The following is a 10,613-nucleotide window of genomic DNA, read 5'->3' on the forward strand; positions in this document are numbered from 1 at the left end:
TCTCTCTCTCTCTCTCTCTCTCTCTCTCTCTCTCTCTCTCTCTCTCTGTGTGTGTGTGTGTGTGTGTGTGTGTGAAGGGTTATTTCTAAAGTTAGAGAATACTGGTGATTTTCAATCATTTTGCCCTTAGCCACCTCCTTGCAAAATGGAACACCCTCCTTGCTAGAGGCTGGATGTATGTAAAGATTATAGTTCATTGTTTCTCTATTAAATTATTTTCCATACTTAAGCATTTCTTCTTGCCTTGGAAAAATGGGTGAAGTGGTCCTGCTCATAACCAAGAGAAGCTGGGGAGCCTGACTAGTATGGCCCAGAGGGAAGTGACTGTACACCTGCCTCTTGCCTTTAGTCTCTGGGGATCCAGAAGTCCTGCTGACTGCCACTATTCCTGCTAACCACCTAGTGTGTGTTGTTGGGAACAGGGGGTCAGGATGGATAGATAGACCTGGGAGCCCAGTGAGGCCTTATTTCTGCATACCGCAGCATAGTGACAGGTGGTAGCCCTCTAGAACACTCTAGAACAGTCCTCTCTAGACCATCCTACCCTGCACACTCCCAGGAGCCTCCTGACTCTGGGCCAACAGTGAATGAGCAAGCTGGGTTTTAGAAAAAGAGAATCTTTTAGGGTTCCTTCTTATATCTAGTCCCCCAAAGATCCCCAGATCTTCCTGGGTCTGATAGAGGAGGGACCAAGACAGAATGAATTCCCCTGATGCCTTTGGCCTAGCCATTGGGGGGCAGTGTACAGCAGTGTCCTATAGGGTGAGGGAGCTGCTGAAGTCTCTGTTAGTTCTGTTCCTTGGCCCAACACTTGGATTGTACAATTGGGCTATTGGTGAACGTGCCCAGTAAGACTCACAGGGCAGTGTGTGTAGGCCTGGTATATAGCACAAGTACAATAAAATGTTATTTTCAACTGTAGGGAGAAACACATACTTGAGATTTTCTCTGGAAATGAAGCAGATGAAAAGTTTCAGGAAGGAAAAATAAGGAAAGAAAGAGGAGGGGATGACTGGAGAGGGCTGGCTGGGAAGGGACAGGATGACAGGATGGGTGACCCTCACAAGACAGGAAGGGAGAGAGGCAAATGTCTCCAGGCCACTGTTTACTGTGATGGCCGTACCGGCCAGCTGGCTGGGAACAAGGACCAGAGATTCTTACACAGGGTGTCTGAGCAATGGGCCCATGTGGGACACCCAGTGCAGGAGGTAGAGCGTGGGAATCTGAGGCTCTCCCGAGCATTGAATTGATGTCCTCCAGGCAGCTCTCGTCGAGCCACCCGTGAAGCAGGGAGGCAGGCAGCCTGGGAGCTGAAACAAACAGGGAGCGGGCTCCGGAGAGCTTTCCGAGTGGCACGGGCCTAGAGGAGACTTCACGTTTGTGTTTCAAATATTTTCCTTATGAGAGGTGAAGAATTGCTGTCACTTCTCTTCAAGGCTTTCAAAAATGTCTGTCTAGGAGCTGCACCCCCTTGCCTTCCCATCTCTACTCTCCCACTACCAGACCAAGCCAAGGTCAGCACCCGACCTCAACCTCCTATTTTCCCATGGACCTACCCTAGAAGGAGGAGATGAGCCTTTGGAATAGACCACAGGACCCAGGTGTCTCTGGGCCCAGCCTGCACCTCCCCCACCTTCCTTAGTTTTTGGTTTGGTTTGGTTTGGTTTGGTTTGGATTGGTTTGGTTTGGTTTGGTTTGGTTTCCCCCAACTGGGGATATAGGAAAGGATATAAGATGGTCTGGAAGGAAGGAGCCCATCCCTAGAGGCCAAGTTGCTGTCCCAGCCCTCCCTAAGAGGACAATGGCCCCAACTATGAGGCCGAGGAGGCAGGAGGCATGAGGCACATCATCTGGCCAGCCCCCNCCCCCACGTCAGCCCCCCCCCTCCCACACACACACAGAGTAATTCACACTATCAAACACACAGAGACACAGAAACAAAACTGTGTCCAACCTACATTCCTGGCTACAGAAATGCAGGCACAGGTCTTGCTGAGGCAGAGGCAGCCTCAGCATTACTGTGCCCTGGACCCAGGCCAGTGGGCTCCCCATGCCTCATACAAACTGGTACTAGCAACGTCCGGCAGTCACAGGGTTAGAGGCAGGACAGTGAGCTCCACAGCTCCCCAACCCTGCTGAAACCTCAGCTCTGTGGAACAGAGGACAGAAGCTCCTGCCTGCCCAGTGCTGAGCCAGAGCCTCAGCTGGGTCAATAGGCACTGTCAGACGCTCAGCTGGATAAGGGAACATGCCCCAGATGTCCCCAGTGCCTGCCTAGGGCTTCCAGTGTCTGAAGAGGGACCATCTGGCTGTTGGGGGGAAAAGGGAGATCCTGTACATTCCAAACCCTGGCCACCCTCCCTGCCTCCACCCTGGGAAACAACTGGCCTTAGGAAGCCACTTGTTATCTCTGCACTCCTCTTTCCACTGGGAACTGGGCCTGAGCTGCCTGGGTGGGTGGGAAGCAGGAAGAGTGGACTGGAGGCTCCTTAGGTCGGTCCCGGGGTTGCCACTGAGTTCTCTGGAATCCTGAATGTCGTGGAGTCAGACACCTTTATTTGTAGGCTGTGGAGTAGGAGGATCAGGCAGGCTGTGTGTTTTTGATTTCCCCTGTCCTGGGATAGCCTTCGGAATCCCTCACCCATCTTGGGAATTCTTTCTCATTTTTCCTTAAGAAGAAATCTATGCTTGCTATGGATGGGGGGGGGGGGGGGGAGGGCAGATTAAAAAGAATTTGGGTCAGAAACTGACTCTTTTTTTTTTCATCACGACTGGACATTTCCAGTGTCCCACAAGGGGAAAGAAGGAAAGAGGAAGGGAGAAAGCAAAAGGATGGGAGGAGAGAGGCCTGAAGCATCAGGACCTATTTGGTAGAGGAAGGGTTTAGGTGCTGTTAAAGGGGGACTCTTGGGGGTCAATGGCTTCCTTTGTGGCCTTCACTTCATACCAGATAGTCCTGGAACATACAACTATAAAACAAGAGCGTGGAACCAGGATGGGGAGAGCTGGGACTTGGGTGGCCCTGTGCAGAAGACAGCTCCAGCTTGGCTGGGTTAGCTGCTCCCTGTAAAGGGCGTGGAATCAAGAGTGTGCATGGTATTGGGAGGTGCAGATGAACACATGGATAGGGAGACAAATCCTTAGCACTGCTGATGCAGATGGACAGGGTCGCCTCAGCCTGCTCACTTTATTCATCTTTGCCTGCACTTCAGACTGGCTCTTTTGCCCCAGAGCCTGCTCTGCTCCATTCCAGGGACACTGAAGACAGCTCAGGGCCTCTTGGGGTTCCTGCGATGTGAGTGGAGGATCAGTGAGGAGACAGAGTCCCCTCCCGCCTCCTGACCCCAGGCGCCAAACAGCCCTGCTTTGACAGGGTTCATTGAGTGTCCCCATGCACCCTTACCACCTGACCTGCCATGCTGGCCTCCTTCTCAGCCAGCAAAGCACTGAGGGGGAGGGGGCTGTCCAATCCCATTAGGTGGAAGGCCCCTGAGGGTGGAGGGCCTGCTGTTGATGCTGGCCTAGGCAGCCCATGCTCCCCCACCCCCAGCTTGGGGCTCCTTTGGGAAGGTCAGAAAAGGGTTTTTGTCCAGTGGCTGCTAATCCCTTCCTCAGGGGGTGGACTAGGAGCATATGAGAGATGCAGGTGCCTCCCCCAGGATGCTCAAAGGATGCTCAGTAGGAGAGCCTCAGGCAGCCCTCCTCAGGGCATGGATCCCTTCTGTCCTCACCCTTTCAATGCTTCCTTCCCTTTTCAGCTTTCCCACTCCAGATTACCTACCCTTCCGTGCTCTTATTTTATAGAGAAACCTAATAGGAACTTTGCCCTTGAAAACAAACTGCTTTTCCTGCCTGTAATACTGATGGCTTCCCCACAGGCTGGCACTTATTCTGTGAGGCCAAGAGGCACCAGGTGCCTGTAGCACTTTCCTTCTGCCCTGCAAGCCCCGGAGATGACCACTGGAGCAGCTACTTGGGACTTCCAGAATGCTATCCCTACCCTGCCTGCCAGGCATCAGCAAGTATGATGACATTTGGAGTCTTCATTTAAGAATTTTCTTGGGCTGGTGAGATGGCTCAGTGGGTAAGAGCACCCGACTGCTCTTCCGAAGGTCCAGAGTTCAAATCCCAGCAACCCCATGGTGGCTCACAACCATCTGCAACGAGATCTGGCGCCCTCTTCTGGAATGTCTGAAGACAGCTACAGTGTACTTACATATAATAAATAAATAAATCTTTAAAAAAAAATGTTTAAAAAAAAAAAAAAAGAATTTTCTTTTTCCCTTTGTATTCCTCATTAAAGTCATACATAGTGTTGCTGCACATCTGTAATCCTAGCACTTGGGAGGCTAGCTTGGGCTACATAGTGAGATCCCATCTCTAAGACACAGGGGCTGGAGAGAGGGCTCAGTGCTTTTCCAGACACAGATTCAATTCTCAGCACCCACGTGACAACTCAAAACCATCTGTAACTCCAGGCACAGGGCATCGGACGCCTTCTTCTGACCTCCTTGGTCACCAAGCACACATGAGCAAAGGCGTATGTGCAGACAAATATTCATACTCATAGAATAATTAAATTTAATTTTAAAACACCACCAAACACAGGAGAAGGATGCAGCCTGTTGGTGCATGCCTACCATGTGCAAAGGCCTTGGTTAGGTTCAAAGCACAGCAGAGGCTACATGTGATAGCCTGTTCCTGTAAGCAGGGTACTTGGGAAGGCAAGATGATCGGAAGCCCGAGATCATTCCTGCCTACCTAGGAGTTTGAGGCTAGCCTGAGCTACGTGAGATTCTGTCTGAAAGAAAACAAAATGGCAATAATACCAACTAACACACATACAGAGAGAGAAAGGAAGAAGGAGAGGGGGAGGGGGAGGGGGGACACAGAGAGAAGAAAACCCGGCAGAAACTGAAACACACTGCCTAAACATAAACTTTGAGGACACCAGCTTGCCACCTCAGGTCACCTCCCTGCGAGATGGGACTAACACTGTCTTCACCACCAGGTCTCACTCAGTATAGCATGACTGCTGGCTCCTCAGCCTCTGTTACTTTAAAGAATGTGTTACCACAGCTGATAGATAAGCAGCATTTGGGGGCGGGGGGGGGGCTGTGGGTGTGGCTGAGTGGCAGACCATTTGCCTTAGTATGTAGTGTGTGAGGCCCTGGGTCCCCCAGCACTACCAAGGAGGTGGGGGTGGGGGACAAATGGCCACTCTTTAAAACACGTATTATTCTTGGGGAGGAGAACTCTTCATTTTACCAGAAGGAACACAGGCTCAGGAATGCAAAGCAGAGCCAGGTTGGAGCACAATGATGCTTTTTTCTCTGTTTCATTATCCATCTCTTAGGTGAGGGGAAAGTACAGGACAGGTGTCAGAGACAGCCCTTTCTCTAGTCTCAGGAAACACCCTAAGGCTCCATCTTCCCGTGTACCGTGTACCTCTCCATCCAGATGGCTGCCACACCTTCCTCACTCTTAGTGCTTAGACTTAACTTCATCTGGCCCAAAGGGCATCTGCTCCCTCAGTGAGGCCCCACCCTCACCTGCAGCCCTGAGAGGGCATTCTCTCCTAGGATCCTCTGAAGCTGCAGGTGAAGAAGCAGATGAGATCCCTCAAAAGGGCAGGCCTGGGGCCTGTGAACCCCAAGTCAGCAGGAAGTGGGAAGATAGCCACGTCATTTGGAATTTTTATTTTTCACTGAACGAGAAGAGGAAATTCCAGCTATGGAATCCAGAGAATTCTACAGGAACAGAACACAGTTTGGCTCAGCCCTGGGCCCAGAGGAGGCCTGGAGCTACTGTTCAGTGCCAGCTCCATCCCTGGCACTCTGCCCCTCACACAGCATTGCTCAGCTCCCAGAACCCACAGTGGCAGCTGTGTGATGCTGGGACTGCAGCTGCTGCCCTGCCCAAGAAGGGATGTGGGCTCTGTTCTGAGTGGCCAGGAATGCCAATCAGGAGAGAATTTTAGAAATCACTCAGTCCATTCCCATTTTACAGATGGTAAAACCCAGAAAGAAGAAAAGCTTCTAGGATCATAAAAGAAGGGATAAGAGCAGATCTTCTGTGTGCCTAGAGGTTCTCCTAAGAGTCTCTGGGTGCTGGTATCTGGAGGGGCTGGAAGCCCAGGAGACGTGTGTCTGTGTGTGCCAGGATGCATCTGTGGCAAATGAGCCAGGGCTTCTGTGTCCTCTTGTGATTGCTCTTGTGTGAAGAACAGGAGGCTGTACCCAGAGAGGGTTGGGCTAATTCTATCAACTCGGGGAAACTTTCCAGGAAGCGGAGGGAGAGAGGGAAGAATGAGAACTTTGCTGATGAGAGAGAGAGAGAGAGAGAGAGAGAGAGAGAGAGAGAGAGAGAGAGAGAGAGAGATCAGAGCTAGAGCTGGACATGGACGAGAAGGCTCAGGCTAGTCTGGGGCAGGGAAAGCAGAGTCCAAAATGGACTGGAGGCATCCGGAAGTTGAGACACTCACTCTCTTAGCCCTCATGTGGACCAGCCCTCTGGCCATCTGAGAGGAGAATCCAGGGGGAAGTGGTCACATGATATGGCACTTCTCAGCTGATTGCTTGAGGTCCCCTAGTGTAGTCTGGGCTTTGTCCTTGAGTGAGCTGAGGTCTAGGCCAGGGAGGCTGGCCAGCTGCCCGAGCACAGAGGCCTTATCCTCCTCTTCCTCCGTATCCTCCTCGATCATCTTGGCTAGCTCCCGAGGCAGCTCCACATCTCCGCCTGCCAGCTGGATCTGGCTTTCATCTGTCTCGTTCTGAAGGGAAGAGAGATGAGACAAGGATGGAGGTCTGTGAGGACCTAGCAGTACAGGGCACGGAGGCTTCCCAGGCTGGGTTCTGGGACTCTTGGTTCCAGAGGGCCATATTCCAAGGGAGCTCAGCGTCTGCTCCCACCTCTGAGTTAAGCCTTTCATGGGTGGACCTGGAGACTTTGCAGAGAGGAAAGGACTAGCAGAGAGACTAAACCCAAAGAAAAATGCCACTTTGTGGCAATTAGCCGAGTCAAGGCTAAGTCTAGAACAAAAACAGTGGTGGGTACCATTTGTCAAGACCTAGCCCATGACTAACAGTGAGGTGGGTGCTTTTAATGAGTTTTTTAGATTAATTTTATTGTTCTTGTGTGTGTGTGTGTGTGTGTACACATGTGTGTTGGTGCCCATGGAGACTTGGAGATGGCATCAGACCCCTGGAGCTGGAATTTCAGGGAGTTGTGAGCCTCTGATGTGCATTCTGGGAACTAAATGTCCAGTCTTCTGCAAGAGCAACACGTGATGTTAACCACTGAGCCATCTCTCTAGCACCAAGAATGCTTTTACTTTTAGCGATTAAAAAAATACCTAGGAAAATGCTGGGTGTGGAGGTGTACACGTGTACACATTTAATCAGAGGCAAGAGGATCTCTGTGAGTTTGAGGCCAGCCTGGTCTACAGAGCTACAAAATGAGTTCCAGAGCAGCCAGAACTACACAAAAAAAAACTTTTTCTCAAAGAAAACAAAGAAAAAACAACAACAATGCTAGAAAGAGCCAGGAATGGTAGTGCATGCCTTTAATCCCAGCCCTTGGAGGGCAGAGGTCAGTGGATCTCTAGAAGTTCAAAGCCAGCTTGGTCTACCATGACAAGATCCAGGTCAGCCAGAGATACATACTGAGACCTGTCTCAAAACAAACAACAAACAAACAAACAAACAACAGGAAAAACACAGCACGTGGCTCGCATCTATAATCTCAGCACTCAGGAGGTGGAAGCAGAAAGGTTAGGAATTCAAGGCCATCTTCAGCAACATGGGACCTGACATCTCTGTTTTACGTTACAAATAAAAGAGAGAGAGAGAGAGAGAGAGAGAGACTCAGAAAACTAAGTAATTTGCCTAAGATCATAAAGCCAGGAAGGGAAGAGGGGGTCGAGATTTAAACCTATATCACTTCTTCCAATATCTGTACTTTTGTACCTACTGAGAGCCACCCTTCTCCCCTGGGCATCTGGGGCGCTGTTCGGGGATCTTGTCCTGTGTCCTACACAGTTGCACTCATGTCTTCCCTTCTCTTCTAGACTCAGAATTTTCTCACAGTGGAGTAATGTCTCTTATGTGATTTGTATAAGCATTTGAGCCATGGCCCTATTGCTATCTGAACTTGCAGTAATGCAAACTTTCCTTTGAGAGACTTCCAAAAGACTCGTGGGAAGTCCGTGACAGCCAGGGGCTCAGTGAGCACTTGGTTGGAGGAGTAAACCTGACTCCACATAGCTGATCTCTATACTGAAGTAGGAAGCCAAGGCCTGGCCTATGACACCCTACTCCTCAGAGTAGCCCAGCTCTGGGCACACAAAGGTTACTCTGGGAAGTGGCTTGTCCCATGTAGGTGTAGCAAGCTTGTGTGTCAGCCTAGTGCTGCAGCATCTTGGGAAGCATGGGGGAGGAGCTTCCTGAGACAAAGACAGGCGTAATAAAGGGTAGTTGGTTCCTTATGGGCAGACCCAGGTAACCTGAAGAGTAGCCTGAGGGCTGGAGTAAGCAAGGGCGCAGTATTCACAGGCTTGAGTGCTCCCACCCACTGGCTAAGTCCTTTCGTCTCCCTGAGCTCGGTTTCACAAGCAGTGTCTAGCAGCTCTCTTGAGAGAGTCAGGGGAGAGCATGGCTGAGTAGCTAGTGCATAGGAGGGAGGAGTCATGGCCTCTCCTCCCGCCAGCTCTGCAAATGTAATCAGCAGCCCCTTGAGAGCTTACTCCCTTATAGAGTCTGCTTCCACACTTCTCTGCATCTCCATGGGCCAGGCTTGACCCAACTCAGAGAGGTGGAAGTGAAGGAAAAAAAGGACTGTCCCCAGAAACACAAACTTGTAAACGTCCAAAGGCCTGGGGTTTGTCTCAGCTCTTGTGAGCATGTGGGTGAATGAATGAATGAATGAATGAAGAAAAGAAATCAAGCACCTTGTGTGATTCTTAGGGGCTGAGAGTTGAGGGGTCCTGAGGGAGTCTGAGCTCCCGGTGTTCAGGATCCCAGTAATACCTCACAGTTTAGGCCCTGGATACCTTGGGCAGACGGTATTTGTCTCTGAAGTGACTTCGCAGTGTGGCCCGCTCTGCCTTCCTCTGTGTGAACTGTGCATCTCGCTCCATCCTGTGTGGGAAGAGGATACCAGTTGTGATGTCATCTCGGGGGTTGAGAGAAGGTGTGGGGCCTGCAAAGGAGGGGCTAAAATGGTCTGGAAGGAGGCTGTATGGACCTTCCAAACCCCTAGCTGGCCTGTGCCTAGTTAGTCCCCTCAGACTAGCAGGCTTAGCTTTTGCCACAACCCACCACAGTGTCCTTCCTCTGTGTTCTCCACTCCTGCCAATAGAGAGAGCTGACTGGGTGGGAGTCTTGTTCTGTCTGAGTCTCTCTCTCTCTCTCTCTGAAGATCCTTCGCAATCTCTGACTCAAGTCTGCCTTTGCTTCTCTGACAAGCTGTGTGGAAGGGACAGTGGGGTTATGTGTGCAAGGGTGTGTGTGGGACAGTCAGAACTTGATTCTAACCTGCTACTTTTGGTATGCCACTTTCCTTCCACTTCTGTAAAGTGAGAAAACTTGCAACTCATAAAACAACCGGTACTAAGCTGAGTGACAATAGCTGACATGTCATGAGGATTTGCCACGGGCCAGGTGCTGCACTAAAGGGTTAACATGCATTAAGTCATTCAGTCCTCACAGACATATAGAGCACGTATTGTGATTACCACTTCCAATTTTCCAGAAGGGGAAAGGAATCACAGAAATGTTAAATGACTTTTCTAAAGTTACTCAGCTAATAAGCAAAGTGAGGATCGAAACCAAGCAACCTCCCCGCAATGTTCAGATCCTCGCTCACTCTATCTCCATTCTGCCCTAGAACTCTTGCATAGAGTAGGCTCAGGATCTGTCCCCATGATGCTGAGCCCTGCCAGATGAAAAGTACTTTTCTTACAGCCTCAGGCCTGATCAGAGGAGCCCCAGTTGGAATACATGCGGTTAAGACCAGATCGGATTAAGGGATTACCTATTTCATCAGAGATGCACGTGCACCCTCCCCCACTGCACCCCTACCCCTGCCACACTCTTCACCCTTCCCCCAACCCCCTCTAAGCCAGAGGATGAAGCTGGAACAGGGTCCTGGATTTGAAATGGGATGGCTATAAAATCTGCCCAGAGAGCACCTCTTGCTCTCTTACTATGTTTAGGAAAAGTAGAGGGGCTCCTGAGGCAGAGGTGGGTATAGCAGCGTGAGGGTATTTGAGTGAGGGTCACATGAGCAAAGAAGAAATTCCACTTACTTCTCCTCCACCAGTTGCTTCTGATACTCCTCGTACTCTTCTCGGCTCATGCCCTGTGCTTCGGCTGCAGACTTGTCTCCGTCCCCCTTGTCCTCGCCGCCCCCCAGGCTCCCTGTGAGGTTCTTCAGCTGGCCACCCACCATGGACTTCACCATGAACGCCATGGTCTTCTCTGGCCACCGCACCAGGAGCCTGGTTCGTCAGCGCCTACTTCAGCACTAAGTCCCGGGGACAGCTCCGGTTGCGAGCTCGCGCCCCACGCTTTGAGCACGAGCACTGGTCCCTACCTTCCCAAAACCCTCCTCAC

At 51.0% G+C, this 10,613-nt stretch overlaps 2 protein-coding genes across 2 annotated transcripts in view; one reads left to right on the forward strand and one right to left on the reverse strand.

Moving 5' to 3' along the window:
- Positions 1-224, forward strand: part of Ulk3 (unc-51 like kinase 3) — a 6,935-nt gene extending 6,711 nt beyond the window's left edge. The window contains exon 16 of the mRNA XM_021171669.2: positions 1-224. This exon is cut by the window's left edge and continues 1,040 nt beyond it. The gene's annotated coding sequence lies outside the window, so the exon portion shown is untranslated.
- A 4,042-nt stretch (positions 225-4,266) lies between these two features.
- Positions 4,267-10,613, reverse strand: Cplx3 (complexin 3). The gene is made up of 3 exons (XM_021171685.1): positions 10,307-10,613; positions 9,050-9,137; positions 4,267-6,772 (listed from the first exon to the last, which is right to left on the reverse strand). The coding sequence occupies exons 1-3, from the start codon at positions 10,468-10,470 to the stop codon at positions 6,548-6,550; spliced, it is 477 nt and encodes a 158-aa protein (XP_021027344.1). The 5' UTR covers positions 10,471-10,613; the 3' UTR covers positions 4,267-6,547.

The sequence above is a fragment of the Mus caroli genome, chromosome 9 (genome assembly GCF_900094665.2).
Source record: "Mus caroli chromosome 9, CAROLI_EIJ_v1.1, whole genome shotgun sequence".
Lineage (NCBI taxonomy): Eukaryota > Metazoa > Chordata > Mammalia > Rodentia > Muridae > Mus > Mus caroli.